Here is a 22,574-nt window from a genome sequence, read left to right as displayed (position 1 = left end):
ATAAGCAGTGGTTTGCCTTTCATCAGCTGTATTATCTGCTCTATCTGGATCTCATCCTGCAAAACATAGAACAGTGCTCACCTGCGTTTTACATTACTCATCTGTTAACTACTCATGATATTAAGGAAACATGCTCTAGTTTGCAAGGCAAGTAAGTGATACTTACAGTACCTGAGCAACAGATTCAGGAGTCATCAGATAATAATAGGTGGAGAGGTTATTAACAGTTTAAAGGATATTTGCTCATTATTATGTTTAACCCTAACCCTCCTTCACATTCAGCTGTATGCTGAACGTGACTTGCCATCAGTGAGGACCTCTGCTGGTCAGCTTTAGTAAAACAACAATAAAAACGCATGGGTGGGAGAAAGGGATCAAATGCGCTGGTAAAAAATTACAGTTGGCTCCTGAATGGAGGATCACATGCATATCCAATTAGCAGCTGTCATTTGCAGTCATAGTGTACGTTACGTCCTCCTGAATACACAGATGTCTACAGAAGCCGATCAGCAGAGGTCCTGCTGACTGCAGGTATTGGGACTCTGTTGAATTGAGAAAAAAAATCACAGACGTACAAGTGCAAGATCATAGATTGCACAGTTCATAGGCCAACCAACCAGTCAGTGTTGAGTTAGACCGAAAACAATATTTTACTGATTAATTCATTGTCATCTATGTGTGGATATATTTCTGTTTTTACACGGAAAGTGTGTTGGAGAATCAGATGACTATTTATATTGTTTAATTATCCCAAACCCAGAAGTTCTGGTTGAAAACCCTTCTAGTGAAACTGCAGATTTTTCTCATAATATATATATATATCTTATATAATAAACTACACCTTTATAAATACACACACACAATTTGTAAAGTAGCACTTGACTATTCCTACTGACTAGATTTTCCTCATTCCTTGGGCTTTTTTTTGTGTTGCATATTAAGTTTTTTTGGGTGCCAGCTACCATTTATAACGACCTTTGCTATTCCAAATTGACTTGATTTTCTATCCATTCGCTTTGTTTGCACTTACTGTTAAATTATTAGTAATATAGTAATCGTTTTAAGCAACAAAGTGTAACTGTGTTGCCACCTAAAAGGCAAATGTCTGCTGGGAGAGTAACTGCACAGCAAGATGCAGCAAAACGACAAAATATGACTGATGACAAAAGAGAGCGAGAACGCGATAGTCATCGCCATGCAAATATGACTCCTCAGCAAATTGCCTGTCACAAAGAAAAGATTCAGAGAGCGAACAGGACAGAGGTAATATCACGTCAATGCCTACAAAGTCAGCGAACAAGATACCGTGCCACTCTTGATGTTGGTAACTATGATGAAACAAATATTAATGCTCATGACTATTGTCCTATGAACAGTATTTGTGAATTTTTCCATGTAAAGCATTTTGTGTCTGAGCAGCCATCTGCCAAACTATTCAATCAATGCTGCAACAAGGGTAAAGTCAAATTGGGTGCAATAAGGTCTGCCCCTGTTATTGAGCAGTTAATGAAAGGACAGCTTGAACATTCAAAAACACTCCTATTTTTTCCATCATTTTGACGGGCTTCTTACTAGTATTAAAATAATAAACGTAATATAGACCTATACAGGAAAGTACATTTAAACACAACAAGATAAAGAGAATAAAACACAGAAATAAAAACTGATTAATTGAACTTATGCTAAATGTACCTTTACATAATTGTCATTGGTTAAAAGCTTCACTTGTGCATCGGGTGTCTGGCTTTCAACGTAACTGAAATGAGACACACACATACAATGATAAAAACAAACAAATGTACATACAGAATGCTGATATTTGATATTGTTGTAATCCCACTGCTTTCAGGGAGAATTAAAGCACAATAAATTAAACAAAATCAGACATTAACTGAGAGTCACAATTTAAAATTATCATTCACAGAGATACCACATGAATTGGAGCAATATTTCTTGAGTGTTTGAAGATTATTGTGCAAATTAAGAAGTTATTTTATTAAGGATGGGATCAAGTAGCTTCTGCGGTACAGGAGTCTAGGGGGTACAGGCTTGAAATTGTGAAAACTGTATTCACTGTATAATCTGTATCGTTTTCCCAGGACTGCAACATTCATCAATGCTCGAAAGAATTAAATTCCCAACGCACTAGGAAATCAAACACTCAGTCTATTTTCACACATATAATATGATTATCTGGTGACTGAGTTGGTGCACCCTACACATGTATTGTTAGTTCAGAAATTGACAAGCACAGAGAAGATAGTCATGTAACGTAGGGGCACTCAGTGATTATTAAATAATTTAAAATTACATTTTATTAATTTTATTTAAAATAGTTTATTTTAAATAATTTATTTTAAATTTATTTAATTTAAAATCCCAATGAGTCCCAATATAGTGCCTGTGACATCAGTTGCGAAATAAAAACAAAAAAATTGGGGATAAACAAAAAAATATAAATTTTAAAATGGCAGAAAACACCGCCAAGCCTCGCAGTGTGATGAGACAGCTTTGAGATTCTCCAATATATAATCTATGATAAATTACAAAATATTATAGTAGCTGTCTGTACGTCTATAAAGGTAGGGGACCATATAAATTCTTAGGTCCTAAACGGGAGATATCCTAGATACATATTAGGTTATCACTAACGGAGTTATGGTAGTATATTCAAGATTGTTCCCTTATCATTATGGAATAGATATTATAGGGATATATATCAAATTGTTCAGCCCTTCATATTCCACAATAAAAATAACCTCCGTTTAATAGGACGTAATCTCTGGCAGTAACGGTTTTGTCACTATGTACCAAGCTCAGAAGTGCTATATTGGATATATATATTCTCCTCCATATAAACAGAGTCGCTAGGCTAAAAGTATCTCTGATTGTGAGACCTATTTAGCCCAAAACTGTCCTAATCTTGATAACCTGAGGTAGATATTTCCAACACTAAAAATATTAGCCACGATATACCGCACTACTAATGTTATGTTTAACATCTAAAATCTCATCCACATAAGTAAGGTCATTTAATTCGTTATGACTTATAATGAAGCATCAGTAAGGCTAGATCCTGCCCTAACTGATTGCTGTAGGTATGGTTATCGTGGAGATTGATCTACTTGTCCCTCTGTTGTTAATAATAAAGCTCTTGTCTAAGCGTTAGTATACACGTAGGCTATCTGCATATTATAATTGCCCCTACAATAAGCCAGAGACTATTCCCCTCCCAAATTGAGCATGATAATGATTGTTATTTTACATAACACTGCGAGGCGAACACCGAACGCGCGTTTCGCTCACTCGCTTTAACCAGGCAAAAAAAAGCTGTTTATATGGAGGAGAATATATATATATCCAATATAGCACTTCTGAGCTTGGTACATAGTGACAAAACCGTTACTGCCAGAGATTACGTCCTATTAAACGGAGGTTATTTTTATTGTGGAATATGAAGGGCTGAACAATTTGATAAATATCCCTATAATATCTATTCCATAATGATAAGGGAACAATCTTGAATATACTACCATAACTCCGTTAGTGATAACCTAATATCTAGGATATCTAGGATATCTCCCGTTTAGGACCTAAGAATTTATATGGTCCCCTACCTTTATGGACGTACAGACAGCTACTATAACATTTTGTCATTTATCATAGACTATATATTGGAGAATCTCAAAGCTGTCTCATCACACTGCGAGGCTTGGCGGTGTTTTCTGTCATTTTAAAATTTTAATTTTTTGTTTATCCCCAATTTTTTGGTTTTTATTTCGCAACTGGTGTCACAGGCACTATATTGGGACTCATTACTATTTTAAATAAAATTAATAAAATGTAAGTTTTAAATTATTTAATAATCACTGAGTGCCCCTACGTTACATGACTTTCTTCTCTGTGCTTGTCAATTTATGAACATTCATCAATGGCCCTTTAAATCCATAAGAATTTATTTTCTTCAAGATCAGCTGAATCAGAATCGAATTAAAGAGCACACATTAGCATGGAGACACATGAAAGATGCTTTATGTGTTGGTTATAGTTTCATTTATATTTTAAATACAACATTAAATCCAAGTGGCAAGTTTATCAAGCTGTGGGTTTGAAAAAGTGGAGATGTTGCCTATAGCAACCAATCAAATTCTAGCTGACATTTTGTAGAGTGTACCAAATAAATGATAACTAGAACAACATCTCCACTTTTTGAAAACCGCAACTTAATAAATTTACCCCCATGTCTCTCTAAAATCCCTATGAGGATAGCCTATTGTAGTGTAAATAGTGATTTGCGATCCAGAGGCGCCCATCCAAAATGAGATCCATCCCTTATGCATGAAAAACTTGGTACCACTAGTGCATTATTCTTGGAGTTTTTCTATTTTCTCAAATATATAGCTAAATGGTGTTGTGACTAGCACACTAACCTCATAAAAGATGACAAATGACGAATGTTTTCACATTGATTATGTGATAATCTCTTTACTCGGTTCCTCATCTCTGGTAGACCACAACACAAAACACTAAGGGGCTGAGAATAAAAATGTTCTACCACAGAAAGCTGAAAGAAAGTGCAAAATGTATAAACATGGCATCACAACATTATCACCACCACCAACATATACAGTAATGTACTGCACATAATACACATTAAAAAGAGGCATACAATGTTAATCACCTTCAACAAATAGACAATGTAATGTCTCAGCTTCAGGAACACTGTCTGTTTTATGGAAAACTAGCAGAATACCCGGCGTTGCCTGGGATTTAAAGAATGTTTATTTACAAAAATCAATCTAAATATTAAACATACATGTAAATATCATGTTAAAATTGGACCAGTAGAAGGTGAAAAGTGAAAATGTCAAACTGTATTTGAACTGTATATGATGGAACGAACCGATAAACAATTACTTCAAAACAGCTTGATAAACTATATTTCTCGTTTCTTCATTTGGGGCAAATACATACAAATTTCTTGGTGATCCAACTCTTGAGCACACAACGTAAAATTGTCCATGAGAAAAGCAAGGTGATTCCAAGTTGACTCCAGCTACATGTAAAGATTGTCCTTGGGCCTTATTGATAGACATGGCAAAAGCTATACGAACTGGAAATTGTAGACGCTTAAATTGAAATGGCATATTAGATGGAATGAGAGGTATGCGTGGAATGAAAGCATTGTCACCTTTTGCACAGCCTGTCAAAATAGTTGCTTCAATGACATGAGAATGGAGCTTGGAGCTTTTGGACTACTAATCTTGTACCGTTACAAAGTCTTGGAGGATTTAAATTTCTGAGAAGCATAATGGGTGATCCAATGTTCAGTACCAGGTTATGCGGTGGCATTCCGGGAGGTTTTAAAGAGTAAAAATTCAGTAGGATAGTGCACAGCCTCATTTTCTTCAACAACGGTATCTATTGATTTGTATAATATGGCTTCTCCAGGCAACTCTTTTTGAATCTTTAAGTTGATGTTGTTTACACAATTATTTTTTGGTGCAAGAATCGCACGTTCGCAAAGCCACTTATGCTCTGTAAAATGTTGTTGAATATTTGGAAATACTTTTGCCTTGAGTTCTTCAACAGAGACAACTGTGTTACAAAGTGTTTCTCTGAGTTTGAAGAGACCAGTTACTGGATGAAGCGGCATTAAACCATTCCCAATATTTAACAAATGATCAACAAACTGACCGGCCATTCTGTTGCCATGCAGAGAAACTCTCATATTTGTGGTTAGTCGCAAAGTGCGAACATGCCTCCAAAGATGTGATGATTTAAGGCATGCATTAATTTCACCCGCCATTGTTCCTTTTGGAATGACCGGCAATGTTTGTCGAAAATCTCTAGCCAATACAACAGTGACTCCACCCATTAGTAAATCATTGCCTCTTAAAAATTGAAGTGTTTGATTGAGGGCCTGTAAAGCATTTTTGTGTGACATGGTGCATTCATCCCATACAATGACCTGACATTCCTGCAGAATCTGAGCTTTTTCTGTTCGTTTAGTGATATTGCAGACGGGAGTTTCACTTCGGGCCAGATTAAGCGGTAACTTGAAAGCTGAATGTGTTGTTCTTCCACCAGGGAGCAAAGTTGCAGCAATTCCAGAAGAGGCCACAGCAATAGGTATCTTGGAATGTACTCGAATTTTAGCAAGTAACAACTTGATGAGAAACGTCTTATCTGTTCTTCCGGGTGCATCCAGAAAAAATATATTTCCCCTTTTTTTGGAACTTCTTCCAAGACATTGTTCCAGACATTCCAGAGTTATGGTCGTTTTCGATGATTTTTAGGTGTTACCCCCCTCGCCACCCCCAACCTTAGGAGTGCTAGGGTTGTCTTGCCCCCACAATATTTGTTGTCAGACTGTAAGTCATATGTGTACCAGGTTTGGTGTAAATTGTTCCAGACATTCCAGAGTTATGGTCGTTTTCGATGATTTTTAGGTGTTACCCCCCTCGCCACCCCCACCCCGTAATGAATTTCAATTTCAAATTTTTTTTTAGTTGCCTCCGTCATGTTTTAATACACTCGTATGCAAAATTTCATGATTTTCGCTTGAAAAATGTGGATTTGTATAGAAAGACAGACAGAAGGACAAATTTTCTCCTTTATATATTAGATATTCCAGACATAATCTGTACTTTTGTGGTGATTTGCTATAAGTAGCTCTGTAGTCATTATATCAGGTAAACAAGCAAGGGCAGAGATGAGATAAGGAGGCATGAGCAGGAGAGCACTGGGAGAAGTGCAATGGAGGGGATAATTAGGGTAGAAATTAGACATGCATACATGTTATTGGGGAAACAGGAGGACGATAAAGAAAAGGCAAAGAGGCAGCAAGCAGACAAGAGATGGGAAGACAGAATTGAGGTAAGGGGACAGGCAATAATGTTTACAGACACAAGGCAAGGTGACATCGGAATCCTGCATTGTAAGCAATACAAATTTGAGGAAACATGGGGCAAGGGAGGAAAAACAAGAAGGTATGAAGGGAAACACAATGAAGACTATTCACACTAGGAAAGGATGCACAGCACTTCTTATCATACAGAAGGCTGGGTAGAGGCCCTTCCACACTGGAAAAAGCATACATCGTAGGAGAAGCAGCTAATGACATGGTAGCTGTTATATGCATTTTTGGCATGTGGAGTTAGTAACGGTGGAACTTTTAGGGACAGATGGGTGTCTGTTAGCTATGGCAACCGTCTAACTCAACATGCAGAGCACATCCTCACACCGCCTGGGACACTCACTTCAAAAGTGTGGTCCAAGCAGTCACAATATGGGCAGACAGATGGAATGCATTTGAGAAGGGGTCACAATGATACCACCCAGCACTGCTACGTCAACTCAGCACTGTAGCAGGTACTATTTGCTTGTGCTATTGTTGCACAATAATACCATACTTTAATGCTAATCTTTCAGTGAGCGGCTTCTTCATGAAAAGCAGCTATAAGGTGATTAAAAAGACACAAGAGCTTAGTACCTGCTTCTTTACCTAGTTTGATCCACGAGGTAAAAAGTGACAGCATCATGGTGGTGAAGGAATCATTCGTAGTGGAGTAATTTGTGTGTGTGTGTCTGCATTCATATGCTTGTGAGGACATTGACCTGTTTACACACCAACACTGTGAGAACCTGGGTCATAGTGGGGACAAAAATTAAGTTCTCAACACAAAGCTTCTCAAGGCTAATCAATGCAGGGGACCTTGCTGAAATGCTCAGCATAAAAATAAGGTATGTCTCCGTGAGTCACATTTGTCAAAAGAAAAGTGTGCGTGTGTCCAACGTGTCACCGCTAGAGGCCAGTATTCCGTCCAAATGTATAGCAGGAGAAGGAAATAACTGCATCCTGCCGGCGCTTTGTACACCAAGCGGGTAAAGACACAGTCGAATCCGTCTGCTGCTGAAGGTAAAGCGGAGGCAGTGAAGCATGACAGAGCCGACCAGTAGCTTCGACTATAGCCCAGAGAGCAGTGGAGAGGAGCATGCCCCTGACATTTTGGAGGAGAGCGGTTTAGAAACCAGCTGTGATGCCCCGTTGCCCACCAGTGCAGCAGAGTGCAGGTACCCAGAGAGGAGTTGTATGTACGACAATTCTCGACCTTCTGCTAGCCGTGTTTTAAACACAGAGGGCCACAGAGACAACGCGGTGAAGTCTTACAGTAAAAAATTATTGATGCATCATGCAGATGGGACAGCATCTGTTCAACCGGGTCGGATCAGATGATGGCAGCCACGAGTATATACGTCAGGAGCTTAGAGAAATGGGCAACATGGTGGCTAAGTGGTTAGCGCTTCTGCCTCACAGCACTGGGGTCATGAGTTCAATTCCCAACCATGGCCTTATCTGTGTGGAGTTTCTATGTTCTCCCTGTGTTTGTGTGGGTTTCCTCTGGGTTCTCCGATTTCCTCCCACAATCCAAAAACATGCTAGTAGGTTAATTGGCTTGTATCAAAATTGACCCTAGTCTCTGTCTGTCTGTCTGTCTGTATGTATGTATGTATGTATGTTAGGGAATTTATACTGTAAGCTCCAATGGGGCAGGGACTGATGTGAATGAGTTCTCTGTACAGCGCTGTGGAATTAGTGGCGCTATATAAATAAATGATGAGGATGATGATGAATGGGCAGGCTACTGCTACAGGCCAGAAGAGCTACCCCTTTGGAGAGGATGACAGACTTTACCGCCCCATCGAACTTTCTGCATGTAGTAGACGTTGTGAAGCTGGTAGCTGGCTATGACGAGGAGACAGGTACATTTAAGACACCATCGCTAGCACTCAAAATCGGGCACGGCCTGCAAAAGATAGCGAGCATTGTGTAGTGCTGAGCCATGATGGAGGGCTGCACTGCTGTGGTTGAAAACACATCAAATTTCAGAAAGCTATATGAGGCGACATGGAATGAGTTGATCTCATGGGCTGCCTTGAAAACTCTTAAGGAGTCCAAGTGGAACATGCCTCAGCTCTTACCTTTCACGGAAGATATGAAAAGATGCACTCAAGAAAGATGCACTCAATGAGAAGCAGCAAGTCTACCGAAGTGGGCTATCCACCGAACCTACCGTTAACCACTGGGCTCTACTTGCAAAAGTCACTCTGGCACAGGTGATCTTGTTCAATCGAAGAAGGGAAGGGGGCGTTTCAAAAATGTTGCTGACTACCTTCTCCTCAAGTGATACCTCGGATCTCCACGAAGATGTGTCCCTAGCGCTTTCGAAGGTTGAGAGGAAGCTCTGCCGGCACTTCACTCGCATTGAAATCAGAGGAAAACCAGGGAGAAAAGTCCCAATCCTGCTGACACCAGCCATGCAAGCGGCAATGGTACTTTTCGCAGAAAAGCGTGACAAATGAGGAGTGGATAGCCAAAATGTCTACATGTTCACCAGACCAGTTGCCTTGTCACACTTCAGAGGCTCCAATTGCATACGACTGTTTGCCCGAGAGTCTGGGACCAAGCATCCCCACACGCTGTCTTCCACGAAGCTTCGAAAGCACATTGCCACTCTCTCGAAGGTCCTCAACCTAAACGACACAGAACTGGATCAGTTGGCAAACTTCTTTTTGGCATGACATCTGGGTGCACCGGCAGTATTACCGCCTCCCAGAAGGTACCCTCCAACTCGCCAGACGAGCAAACTCTTAATGGCTCTCGAAAGTGGCAGACTGGCCGAATTCAAAGGCGAGAATTTGAACGAGATGCACAGTGATTTGGATGGTAAGTGGAAAATCTGGTGTCTGATGTATGCTTTTGACTCTTAACTCGGTCATTTACATATCGGTTTATTTTCAGAACCGGTCCAGCTACAGAGCGACATGTCAGATGATGAGCAATCCCCCATAACAGAGGGATAAGTGGCCAAGCGTTTAGTCGACACTTCCACGTCAAAAGAGTGGCGGTGTATGGACCTGGCAACATGGGACCAGTGCCAAGCCATGGTTTCCACAGGTAGGTATAGCACACAGTTTTGCTAGGCAGAAGAACTTTGCCTTCACTGTATTTTGCAGAGCCATAATGGACCACTCTACTTCCTTTTAGGACACAAAGAAGTGCAGAGGAAATCCTGGGACAGAGAAGAGGTCCAGGCTGTGGAGAAACACCTGATGAGGCTTATACAGACATGCCTGATGAAAGCGAGACTGTGTTGTGTGCCTCATGGCTGAACCATCCATACTGAAAGATCGGAACTGGTCGGGGGTGAAATTCTACATAAACCGCATAACAGCTTTAAAGAGAGATCAAACTTGTTGAAATGACGCAAAGTGGTTGAACAGGGTTGTAGCCTCCATGGCTAGGTGTCTGTGTAAGTGGGCATGTGGATGTCCTCAAGACAGTCAAAATACATGACACTTTCCCCATCTTGCAGTCCGTGTCAGTCTCATGTGGTAACTCTGGTGTCCAACCGCTCCTACACATACCCCTATGCTTGATGACAGGGCATTAGGAAAGGAATGTCCCTATACGTCATGTTCCAGACATGGGTCCTCACAATGCAATAAAAACAAGTGTGTGTGTTGAGGGGGGGGGGGGTATATTACATGCTGGTTAATGAAGAGGCTTTATACTATGCTGTTCAATGACGATGTATCATATGTTGTAGGTGGTATTGTATGCTTCTCAACACGCCTATATTACAAACAGATCATTTGGGATGAGTGACATTATTATTTGTAGTTCATTAGAGCTATATTATATTTCAGTCAACTGGGGGCTATATAAAATGCTAAGCTATAAGGCTGTAGTACTGTGGACAATCCTATTTATTACATACATTATTTGTATTGCTGTGCCAGATAAGAAGTGTATATACACTGTAGTAACTGCTTAGAGAAAAGGTGAGCCTAGTGTCTGATTGTGTTTTGAGTTACAATTGTCTCTTCAATGTTTATACTGATAGAGGATCAGCACTTTTTCAAATTCGCTCTGGGAGACAGTTTGTCTATAAACTACTCTCTATACTACAATCAAAGAATAAACTGATGTCTGGTTATAACAATCTTGGAAATTTGTGCATAAAGAAGGAATATATAAAAATTTATTATCCAAACTTAACAATTTAGCTTCTAATATCCCTAGCAAATTCATAAAATATGGATCACCACTTTACCGTATGACATTATACGCTAAATGCTTAACCTCTTTCACCACTCCTATTACCCACCATACCCTTTCCCAACAAATAAGCTATAAACCATGCTAAGAGGGAGAGACATTTCTAAAAGTATAACTTCTATAACATTAGTCTTACCTGAAGACCTTTGATGAAGTTCTGCACAGAGAAATCATGGTACAAGAATATAGTGATGAGGACCTGCAGCACTTTGCCACTGAGCTTGAATGGAAATTGGTTAGAGAGAAGCAGCTGGGAAAGAAATAGGATGATAGAGATTAATTGCATATTTGAATACACACAACAAGTGCTATCTCAACATGCTTTGTTGCTCTCTGTTCAGAACATGGATTTGTAATGGGTACAAACCCATGTTAGGTAGGTAAAATAGACTACGTACTAGGCGCTATTTACAACTGGAAGGCAACATTGCATCATTAGTGCTTTTTATCTGCTTTTCTGTGCACACCTGGATGTCAGCATTGAGGAATATATTGGAGTATAATTTAAATACACACTGTACCATGCAATGCCATTGTCAATCTATGCAGATTCTTTTGCGGCTGCACTCCTACATGTTTATGGTCACAGGGTTTGAGAAAGTCCTGGAACATGTGATGATCTGTTTTTAAAAATTATTGAATTTTACATTCGAAACTGCTGCACTCCTACTTTGCATACTGCCACGTTCGGACTCCCCCCTTCATTAAACTGATCATTCTCTGCACTTCCAGGCCTTGTCTGCAGTGAAAAGGTTCTGCATTATTGTGTACATTATTACCAACTCATTTAAAATATCTTGCATACATAACATTATTTTTGCTGTTGTCATGTTTAACAAAGTGCTGCATTATTTTACAATGTACAAATTCAAAATCTCTCTTGAAGAAAATGTTGAATGGCCTCCTCTCCAATCCTATTTTTTGTACCACATCCCAAATATTCAATCTGCACTTCTTGTGCATAAATATGACAACTCTATCGTCCAACTTTCTACCCAATGTTTATGTCCTCCTGAATGGTCATCATCATTAATAGTGGCAGTAGCCTTTCAAACTGCAGAGTGAAAAGCGGCTAGGGGTGTTGCCAACAAACCTCCTCTTGTTCAACACCTCTGCTCCAAGTAAAAGTTGGGAGGAGACGTGTTGAAAAAGATCTGCAAACTGGTTTTATGGGCATCTATTCAGCCATACTGATTTTGATGGACATTGCTTATCTAAATACAGTATTTTAAATTTTGAGATAATACAGCCTTTTAAGCCAGAGCACACTATAACATCTCAATCTGCAAATTAACTAGAGCAAGGAGTTCACTCCTGTAAATAACGCAGATCAACTTGTTTTGGAAATACAGGAAAGTGCAACCAAACAAAGGTGGATGACTGAGCAACAGCGAACGGTATACCACTAAATGACTAGCATTAATATACTGTAGAATTGCAATTTTTTTTTATTCAATGGGGAGGATAAGCAAATACAGTATTCTCAATATCGAAATTAAAATATAAGTAGTCAATTCAAGTGAAACAAATATTTTGTAAATATACAATGAAAATATTAGTCTAAAATTAAGTAAAAATACAGTAGTTGAATTAAAAATAGCGAAATCACATTCAAAATAGTGAACTTCAGAAACTATGTTTTAAAAAGCAACATATCTAAGGATCTTTCACCTTTGTATGGATTTAATTTAGAGGCTTGTGTATGTTATCCTGGAAGTTTTACTATAAACATTGTTTTCCCTTTCTAATTTCTGTCTTTACTCAAAGAGGTAGACTTGTTTACGGATGCTTTACGTTGGAATACAACACAAAACTGCTCTCTGGATACATGTTTGTCAAATACAGAGACTACAGAGCTGTGATCCAGGGGCAAGGGAAATATACAACTCTGCATAAAGATGTAAAATATTTACTAAACACTGCAGTAGGGCATATACATAAATAATCTCTGGTGGAAAAAGCCCTTTACGCATGAATACTGAAATAAAAAAAAGCTATATATTATGAATTGTAAGAACCAATATTTAACTACTAAACATATAGGAACAAAGAAACAGACAAAAATATTGCCATATTAGACTTACTGAAGTTCCATATAAATATCAGATTGCAATATTCAGTAGAAATGTAGTAATAAGGGGATTTTTACTCACCGTAAAATCCGTTTCTCTGACTCCATTGGGGGACACTGCGACATTGGGGTATAGTAGGTGGTCAGGAGTTTTTGTCACTTAAACTGTTAATCTTTGGACTCCTCCCCTGCTATGCCCCTCCTCTCCAGAGAAATCCTCAGTTTTGACTAACCAACAGTGAACATAAGGAGGTAACATAACCTAGACAGGTCTTAAAAATAAGAACCATTATCAAAAATTTTCACACACAGAACTATATACAGAGCAAGGGAGGGTGCGCAGTGTCCCCCAATGGAGTCAGAGAAACGGATTTTACGGTGAGTAAAAATCCCCTTTTCTCTTTCCTACCAATTGGGGGACACTGCGACATTGGGGATATACCAAAGCTTCCTCAAGGGTGGGAATGCTCTGGACCAGCTGCACGCATAATCCTGCGACCAAAGCTTGCATCAGCCAATGCAAAGCCCTGAAGTCTATAGAATTTGGTGAAAGTGTGGACGGAAGACCAAGTCGTCGCTCTACACAACTGTTCTGCCAACGCGCCATGCCTAGCCGCCCAGGAGGCACCCACTGCCCTAGTAGAATGTGCCCTTAAAGACAGCGGAACGGTTAGAGAAGCTGAAACGTAAGCCTCACGAATCGTGGACGTAATCCACCGGGCAATTGACTGCTTAGAAGCAGGCCAGCCTCTTTTATTTGCGTCATATAATATAAAAAGATCTCTGGTCTTTCTAACCTGCGCTGTACGATCTACATAAATTTGTAGAGCTCGCACCACATCCAAGTATTGCATAGACCCTGCTGAAGAGTCCCTCTTTGCCTTAAAAGCAGGGACAACAATTTCCTGATTTAGGTGGAATCTGGAAACCACCTTAGGAACAAAAGACGGTTTGGTCTGAAGGACTGCCCTGTCAGCGTGAAAGATAAGAAAAGGAGGGTCACAGCGAAGTGCCCCAAGCTCAGACACTCTTCGTGCTGAAGCTATGGCCAACAAAAACACTGTTTTCCACGTAAGATACCTTAAGTCAACAGACTGTAATGGCTCAAACGGATGCTTGGAAAGAGCCGAAGAACCACATTGAGGTCCCAAGGCTCCACAGGATGACAAAAAGGAGGTTGCAAACGCAACACCCCTTGCAGGAAAGTCTTGATATCTACATATTCAGCAATCTTTTTCTGAAAATAGACCGAAAGGGCGGATACCTGCCCCTTGAGGGAACTAAGCCGCAACCCCTTCTGAACGCCGTCCTGAAGGAATTCCAGGACCCGGCAATCTTAAATCTAGAGGAATGAAGCCCCCTAGACTCACACCATACAATGTATGTCTTCCACACTCTATAATAAATGGAAGATGACGCAGGCTTCCTAGCCCTAATCATTGTGTTAATGACCTCTTGTGAGAAACCCTTAGCCTTAAGTATTAGGGTTTCAACAGCCAGGCCGTCGAAGCCAGCTGATCCAAACTTTGGAAAAGAAATGGACCTTGAACCAGAAGATCTGCTTGTATGGGAAGCCGAAATGCAGGAGCTCCTGCTAACGACAGCAGATCCGAGAACCACGCTCTGCGTGGCCAGAATGGAGCTATGAAGATTGCGGGAACTTGCTCTCTCTTCACCTTCTTTAGTACCCGCGCAATCATAGGGATGGGCGGGAAAATGTACACCATCTGATACTGCCAAGGAGCTGACATGGCATCGACTATTTCTGCTGCTGGATCTCGTGCTCTTGCGCCGTAGCGCGGTACCTGATGGTTCAGACTGGACGACATCAGGTCTATCTCCGGGCAACCCCACCGCTCCACCAGTAGGGAGAATACCTGACTGTTTAGGGCCCATTCCCCGGAATGCAGGGTGTGTCTGCTGAGGAAGTCCGCTTCCCAGTTCTTTACCCCCGGAATGTGGATGGCAGAGATTCTGGGGACCTGCTGTTCCGCCCACGCTAGTATGCATGTGACCTCTCGCATAGCTGCTACGCTGCGAGTGCCCCCCTGATGATTTATGTACGCTACCGTGGTGGCGTTGTCGGACTGAATTTGAAGAGGTTTTCCCTTTAGAAATTCTTGAGCCCTTATCAGAGTGTTGTACACTGCTCTTAGTTCCAGGATGTTTATTGGAAGACGTGATTCCTGAGGGGACCAGAGACCCTGAAGCCTCAGGGTTCCTGTTACTCCCCTCCAACCCAACAGACTGGTGTCTGTTGTGACTAGAGTCCAGGACCAAATCTGTAAGGATTGGCCTCTGTTCAAGTTGGATCTGGACGTCCACCAGACCAAAGATAGTCTTGTGGCTGTGGACAGACAAACCCTCTGTTTGTCCAAATTCATCTGCGACCCTGACCACTACCGCAGGATCTCTCCCTGAAGTGGACGGGAGTGGAATTGAGCAAACGGCACTGCCTCGAATACCGAGACCATCGTCCCCAGAAGCCTCATGCAACAGAGAATGGAGACACTCCTCTTCCTCAGCAAGGCTTTTGTCTTTGACTGTAAAGCTAAGACCTTTTCTGCTGGGAGATAAATTCTTAGAGACTGAGTATCGAACAACAGGCCCAAGAAACGCATCTGCTGAGATGGCACCAGAGATGACTTGGGTAAATTCAACACCCAACCGTGACTCTGCAGAAACTGTATGACAGTCTGAATCTGCTGGGATAGAAGGAGCGCAGACGGTGCCTTCAACAGAAGGTCGTCTAGATAAGGGACGATTGTTATGCCCTTTTGGCGTAATAGGCCTGCCATGACTGCCATGATCTTGGTAAAGACCCTGGGGGCAGTAGCCAGTCCGAAGGGGAGTGCCCTGAACTGAAAGTGCGCCCTTCCTACAGCGAAACGAAGGAGACTCTGATGTCCTTCCCAGATCGGTATATGCAGGTAGGTATCCTTGATGTCTAACGATGCCAGAAACTCCCCTTTTTCTATCCCTGCTATAACCGAGCGAAGGGATTCCATGCGAAATTTTTAAATCTACAGCTGCTTGTTTAGAGACCGAAGATTCAGGATGGGCCGGAATGATGCATCTGGTTTTGGCACCAGAAAGAGGTTCGAGTAAAATCCTCGACCCCTTTCTAGAGAAGGAACCTGAACTATTACTTGAGCAGCCAGAAGCTTTTGCATGGCTACCTGAAGTGCTACACGTCTGCGGGGGCAAGAGGGGAGAGGAGTGATGAAGAACCTGTGAGGGGGGGAGTGGGCTAGATCTATGACATAGCCCTGGGACACAACTCCTCGAACCCAGAGATCCGTCATGGATTTCCACCACTGATTCCGGGAATTGAAGAAGTCGTGCCCCCACCAGATGTGCCCCCTGGGGGACTAAGTCACGCGGAGGGCTTGTCCGCTGGACGAACAGAGCCTCTCCCAGTCGTGCTTCTACCTCCTCTGCCTCTACTGGCCGAGGGTCTAGATGCTGAGGAATGCCCTCTACTAAGGGCACCTCCCCCCCGGGAAAAACTTCGAAAGGATCGAAATCTACCCTGACGGGGTCTGCTTGAAACCGTAGGTAGAGCCGTACTCTTACTTCCCGTGGTTTCCTGAATAACCCTTTCGAACTCCGCCCCGAATAGAGTTAGGTCATCAAAAAGGTAAATTTTCTAAAGCTCTTTTAGAGTCTGCATCTACCGACCACGTCCGTAACCATAGGTTACAACGAGCTGCTATGATCAGAGCCGAAGCCTTAGCATTAACTGAGACTGCATCAACGGCAGCGCTCGCTACATACTCCGAAGTCTCAAGAACATGTTCTGCTAGATTAAGTAGCTGTAAACGCGGAGTGTTATCGCTAAGGCCCCTAATCAAAGACTCCATCCATAACTGAACGGCTTTGTTGGCCCACGCTACAGCCAAATTTGGCCTAAACATACTTCCCACAGCGGTGTAAGCTGAATGAAGAGCCAGATCACACTTCTTATCTGTGTAATCCTTAAGGGTTATCCTCTCCTGGACAAGGATAGCTGCAGATGAAGCTAACCGGGCTACTGGAGCGTCAACCTTCGGCAGCGTTTCCCATTTTACCGTATCCTCAGGAGGCAGTGGATAGAGGGACTTAAATTTCCCCGGCATCATGAACAGTCTATTTGGTCTGTGCCAAGCTTCATAAATAATTTTCAACATTTCTGGGGAATGCGGGAAAAGAGCTAACTGTGCCTTGGGTCTTTTTAACAAGGATATACCTTTATGTGCTACGGGTTCCGGGTCAGCTAACCCTAAGGCATGTCTGATACCCCAAATAAGACTATCCACACTTGTGGATCCAGAGTCAGCATCATAAAGAGACTCCCCATCAGGGTCAATATCCACCTCACCTTCCTCGGCTGATGAGTGATCAGAAAGCTGATCTAATTCTAGCTCTGTCTCAGTAACGGCCCTCTTACCCCTCTGGGGAATAGATACAGGCCTATAGTCTCCGTGAGTGGACCCTGCCTGTGATGTGGAAGCATTTCCTACAGACTGGCTGCCTGTAAGTGTAAGTGTGGTAGTGTTGTCACGTACCTCAATTGCTCGCAGCATCACGGCCATCATTTTCTCCATAGCCGAAGAAAAGGAACGCATCCAGGGAGGTTCCGTCATGCCTCTGAGCGTCAGCAACACAAGCTGCGCAAAGGGCGTCTCGGTCTGTGTGGGCAACGGAAAGTTTATTGTTACATTTTGAACAGGCAAAATACAATGCAGCAGGCACAGAAGCCCCTTTGCCTTTTGCTATCCCCTTCTCCGCCATAATTCTGCTTCTTAAAATAATTCTTAAAAGTAATGCAAACAACTTAAGGCGACTAAATAGAAAAGGACTGTGCTAGGCAGTTTCTGACAAAGCACCTCTCCAATACAAGCAGATTCAAAATAGTAGTGTCTGTGAAAATCTCCTAATCAGAAATGACTCACAAGAACATAAAAGCCCACATATACAGTCTCCCCCAATGCTCACTAATGCACAGTGTAGCCAATTAGGGACTGTAGAAACTTTCCAGGAGAAGAGAGGCAGAGCAGGGGTTAAAGAAAATGCAGAGCTGCACGCTGTAATGGCGATCAGACTCCTCTGTCTGCACGGGAAGGAAGCGCTCCTCCCCTTCCTGCTGTGTCACCTCTGCCTCCCGAGAACTCCCTGACGCCATCCACCAATGGCCGCCAGGAGTGAAAAACCGCGGCCAATTTACGTGTGCCCTAGCGCTATAGCGCTTATGTGCGGTGGTGCCCAGCGATTCCTTTTGGCAGAGCAGCCGCTCACCTCCGCTAGTGTGAGCGCTGCTTCTGCCCCTTACTGTGCTCTCCCTGTGCTCGTTGCCTAGGGGACCAGTGCTGCCGGCCGGAGGAATCTATAGGAAGGCTGCTGCCGATATCCTCAGTGTGACTTAGCTGCTTGTGCACCAAACAGTATTCTGTGGCATCTCCTAATAAATATGGCCCCTATGAACCACTGCCGGCAGAGGTGCTGGTAACATGAGCGCTGGGCTTCACTTACCTGCGTTGGGATTCAGAGTGTGTAGAGCTAAGTCCTGCTCACTCTGCTGGGCTCAGGGATCCCGCGCTGCACCTATAAAGAATAAAATAAAAATGTGTAAACTATAACTAAACTGAGTATAGGCAGGAGCCTATACTCCAGTGACCGAACTCTAGGTCACCTAAAAAAAAACCTGAGGATCTCTCTGGAGAGGAGGGGCATAGCAGGGGAGGAGTCCAAAGATTAACAGTTTAAGTGACAAGAACTCCTGACCACCTACTATATCCCAATGTCGCAGTGTCCCCCAATTGGTAGGAAAGAGAAATAAAATATTCAGCACAAATAATGGAATATTAATACACCACTTAAATATTGGACGATAAAGATGCATTCTAAATATTCTAAATAGACAATAACAATAGTAGCAATAATAACAAGTAACAATAAAAATAACAATAATAATAATACAGTGATTGATGCAACATGAAGACTAGAGAAAAGAAATACCTTATCCACAACAGTCGCCAAATGCTCTGTGCATGACAAGGATTGGAACAGTTCTATGCACAGCAGGGATGAGACAGAGTGAGACAGAAGTCTGTGGATTATCATTGGAGATGTGGCAATACCAAATACCAGGACCAGTGGTAAGACATTGGTGTACTGACTGAAAGACAAAGACAAAAAAAGCACAACAATAACCAAAATATAAAACTAAATTTTTTTTAATAACTTGTTTACCAAATAATATAGTGCGTGATCAAACCTTGGAAGGGTAAGTGTTTGTATTACATGGACAGAAAAACAACCATTTTTCAGGGGGAAAAAATGTGGTTCCGATTTAAACTCTGCAGTTCCCTGCTTATTATAATCATTATTAATGTACTTTAATAAGAACACTATTTCACGCACACATTTGCATCTCTTTAATGTTAAAACTAAACATTCTTTAGCTATACATTTACTACACCATGCATAACACACAATTCTGATGAAAAGGAAGAAAGTGCAATTAAAATATTTTATAAAATATAAAAAAAAATCACCATACAAGTAGAAATATTCATACCAGATTAAAACCAATAACAGCAGGTAAAAGTCCTTGGAGATAAAATGAGTTGGAGAGTGGCCTGCCATTCAAACCGCACACAGAATGGTCCATAGGACATATGGATGGAATACGAGTATTCTAATTTGTCTTTTACCTGGTGGTAACCTGTATATTATAATCTTACAATCTAAATCAAGACTGGACACATCGCAGCAACCAAGTAGCCAATGTGCATAAAAATTATTGCTCACACATAATATATTCAGCCTGCACTCTTTGAGTGGGAGTCAATTGGTCGCATTATTGCCGAAAATAACGCAGCCTGCGCGCGATAACCGATATTACGGTAATAGCGTGCATTATTACCGTTGATATGGTAATCTTTAATGCTGGTTTTTGTTCGCAGCTCAGGGAGCCGTGAGCAGAAATCAGGGCTAAAATCACTTCTATTTGTTTAGAATTAATTAATTTATGGTTCACATATGAAAATGTAAATTTAGGGGTTTAGTGGTCTTTTAACATACCTGCATATGACAATGAATTCCTGCAGGACGTTAGCGGAGAAACTTTCCAGATCTTTGAAGGCCACAACTACTGGTGGTGCTTGCCAATGTGTGGATGATGCCGATCTCTTTTTCTTTGGAGAACTAGATTTCTTCATTTAAATATAAAGAGAAACCAGGAAAATAATTCACTATTATATAGACAAACATGAATCCATTTTAAATTATATACGAAGCATGGCAGACAATGAAACAGAACTGGCTTTATTTGTTGTTGATTATAAACTTTATATGCTCTCCCCCCCCTCATTTTACAATCTTTGAGACTCTCTACTTCCCTTACTCTCTTTTTGCTCCTTCTGTTCGCCTCTCCCCTTTTTTACTATCATCTTGGCATGTTGGGTTCCCAGACAGAGACATATACCCAACTTGGACTGTCCCTCCCTCCTCCCTCCAGTTTCCTCCCCCCTTTATTCCCAACAAAAATAAAAAAATTCCGGCAGTTTGTTCTATATGCTTTATATCTATAACATTACATGATCTACCTCTGGAAATGGGAAAATTCCTTACTCCTATAATCACCCAGTAGATCTTTAACTCCCAGTTTCCACCTGGAATGTGAAAACTAGATTTATATATTTTTTATTGTCTTTGAGTTTTTAATTTTTTTCTACCCGAGTCTCTATATTTTGTATTCTTGGTACTTGTTTACTGTCATTGACATGTACTGTTGTGCTTTATATCTATCTGCTGTTATAAATAAAAAGTAAAAAAAATAAATAAATAATAATAAAATATTTAAACTAAATAACAAAAATGATTCAGTTGTATAAATCAGGTGGATTTTCCCTTCAAAAACAAAAAATGTAAAATAAATAAATGTTTTATAAAGTTGAGGATTATGCATGGTTTGTACATATATTGGGGTGAGGGTCTCGGTGCCTAAGTCAAGAAATACTGCCGAAATCTACGAACTAAACACAAACTGATATTTGGAACTGCTCCAGAAAATCAATCTGCGCCTATGCTTTCAAGATTTATATTCTCACTGGAAATACCCATGGTAGAATCAGTAAAAATGTCACTTTAGAGTCTTGACAAATACCATTTTATTACCACCCAACTTAATGTATCTATTTTACCTTTGTGGTCTTTTGATACCAGGCAGACAGTGAGGCCATGGAGCAGTTCATTTTCCTCTGAGAGATGGCAGGATGGTCATCCTCTTCATCAATGTCCAGATCTGCACTGCATCCCATGAGCTGTGAGAGGAGCTTCTGAAGCAGCTGCTTTATCCCTGGCAGGATGAGGGTAATGACAGACTGGCTCTACTATATGGTGCAAGTGTATAATCCAATACAATTTTATTGAAAATGCAATATTATTCTTCATGAATTTGTAGCGGTCTTAAAACCAATGTGATTATTAAAAATAGCTGGTTGGTTTCATTTTAAATACATTCATCAGGACTTATTATATATAGAAAATGTGCCTTGTTTGTATGTTTACATTCATATATTCAATAAACAACTGTCTCCAAAAACTATAGCACACATACATTGCAGGTTTATCTAGCAGCATCCATAGGACACGCACTTAGAAAATAAAAGTGGCTCATGCCCGTTTGACCCCTGTTCGGAAAATCTTCAGCTTTAAAAGAGCAACTATACACAAGTTCAGAAACCCTGCCAATAAGCAATGTCATGGTAACAAAGATGACAAATCCTGTGACAAAACAGTCTGTGTATCACAATTGGTTTAAAGAAAACTAGTTAAAAGTATAAAATCCCATTTTTCACTTTGCACCGGGACAATGGTAAGTATTTATGGAGAAAGTATACTTCTCATTTGTAAATCTAGTTTGACTATCTAATATTTGCCTGTGATGGGAGGTAAAATCCACACATTATAGGAATATAGGCAGTTCTGCAATCAATTTGAGTCTTTATGCAACAGCTAATTTGTGTGGTCTGAAATGTTTAGCTACATGGATACATCTATCTAGTTCATGTAATTAGATATTAATGGACCTATAAACGAAAGCAATGGGGATGTAAAAGATTGTATGTAATTTTCACATTGACTATTAAAAACAAGCAGCACAGTATCATTATGGAGGTACACATCTGCTACCTTTGAGCCGCAGTTACCAACAAGCACAATGCAGCTTGTGAAGGCTGCACCTCCACCATTGTGACCTTTGTTCATTTAACTATATATGGATACCTCCACTAGCATCCATCACTGGCAGTATAACACTTCAGATCACAGTCGTAGCTCCCCATAGAAGAGAAGAGTCTGGAGATACTCAGGTAGCCATATAGACATCCCTGC

The 22,574-nt window shown here is 41.1% G+C and overlaps 1 protein-coding gene across 2 annotated transcripts in view; it reads right to left on the bottom strand.

Annotated features, from left to right (window-relative positions):
- The window catches only part of ORC3 (origin recognition complex subunit 3), a 62,371-nt gene that overhangs the window by 25,970 nt on the left and 13,827 nt on the right, over window positions 1-22,574 (bottom strand). For both annotated transcript variants that reach the window (XM_075202751.1, XM_075202752.1), the window contains exons 7-12: window positions 21,383-21,537; window positions 20,262-20,392; window positions 19,194-19,353; window positions 11,262-11,375; window positions 4,431-4,564; window positions 1,693-1,756 (exon numbers count right to left, since the gene is read on the bottom strand). In XM_075202751.1, the coding sequence (XP_075058852.1) occupies window positions 1,693-1,756; window positions 4,431-4,564; window positions 11,262-11,375; window positions 19,194-19,353; window positions 20,262-20,392; window positions 21,383-21,537 (758 nt within the window). The remainder of the gene's footprint in view (window positions 1-1,692; window positions 1,757-4,430; window positions 4,565-11,261; window positions 11,376-19,193; window positions 19,354-20,261; window positions 20,393-21,382; window positions 21,538-22,574) is intronic.

The sequence above is a fragment of the Mixophyes fleayi genome, chromosome 3, assembly GCF_038048845.1.
Source record: "Mixophyes fleayi isolate aMixFle1 chromosome 3, aMixFle1.hap1, whole genome shotgun sequence".
In the NCBI taxonomy this organism is placed as follows: domain Eukaryota; kingdom Metazoa; phylum Chordata; class Amphibia; order Anura; family Limnodynastidae; genus Mixophyes; species Mixophyes fleayi.
Note: the sequence above shows the minus strand (reverse complement) of the source record. Positions and strands in the feature narration are given on the sequence as shown.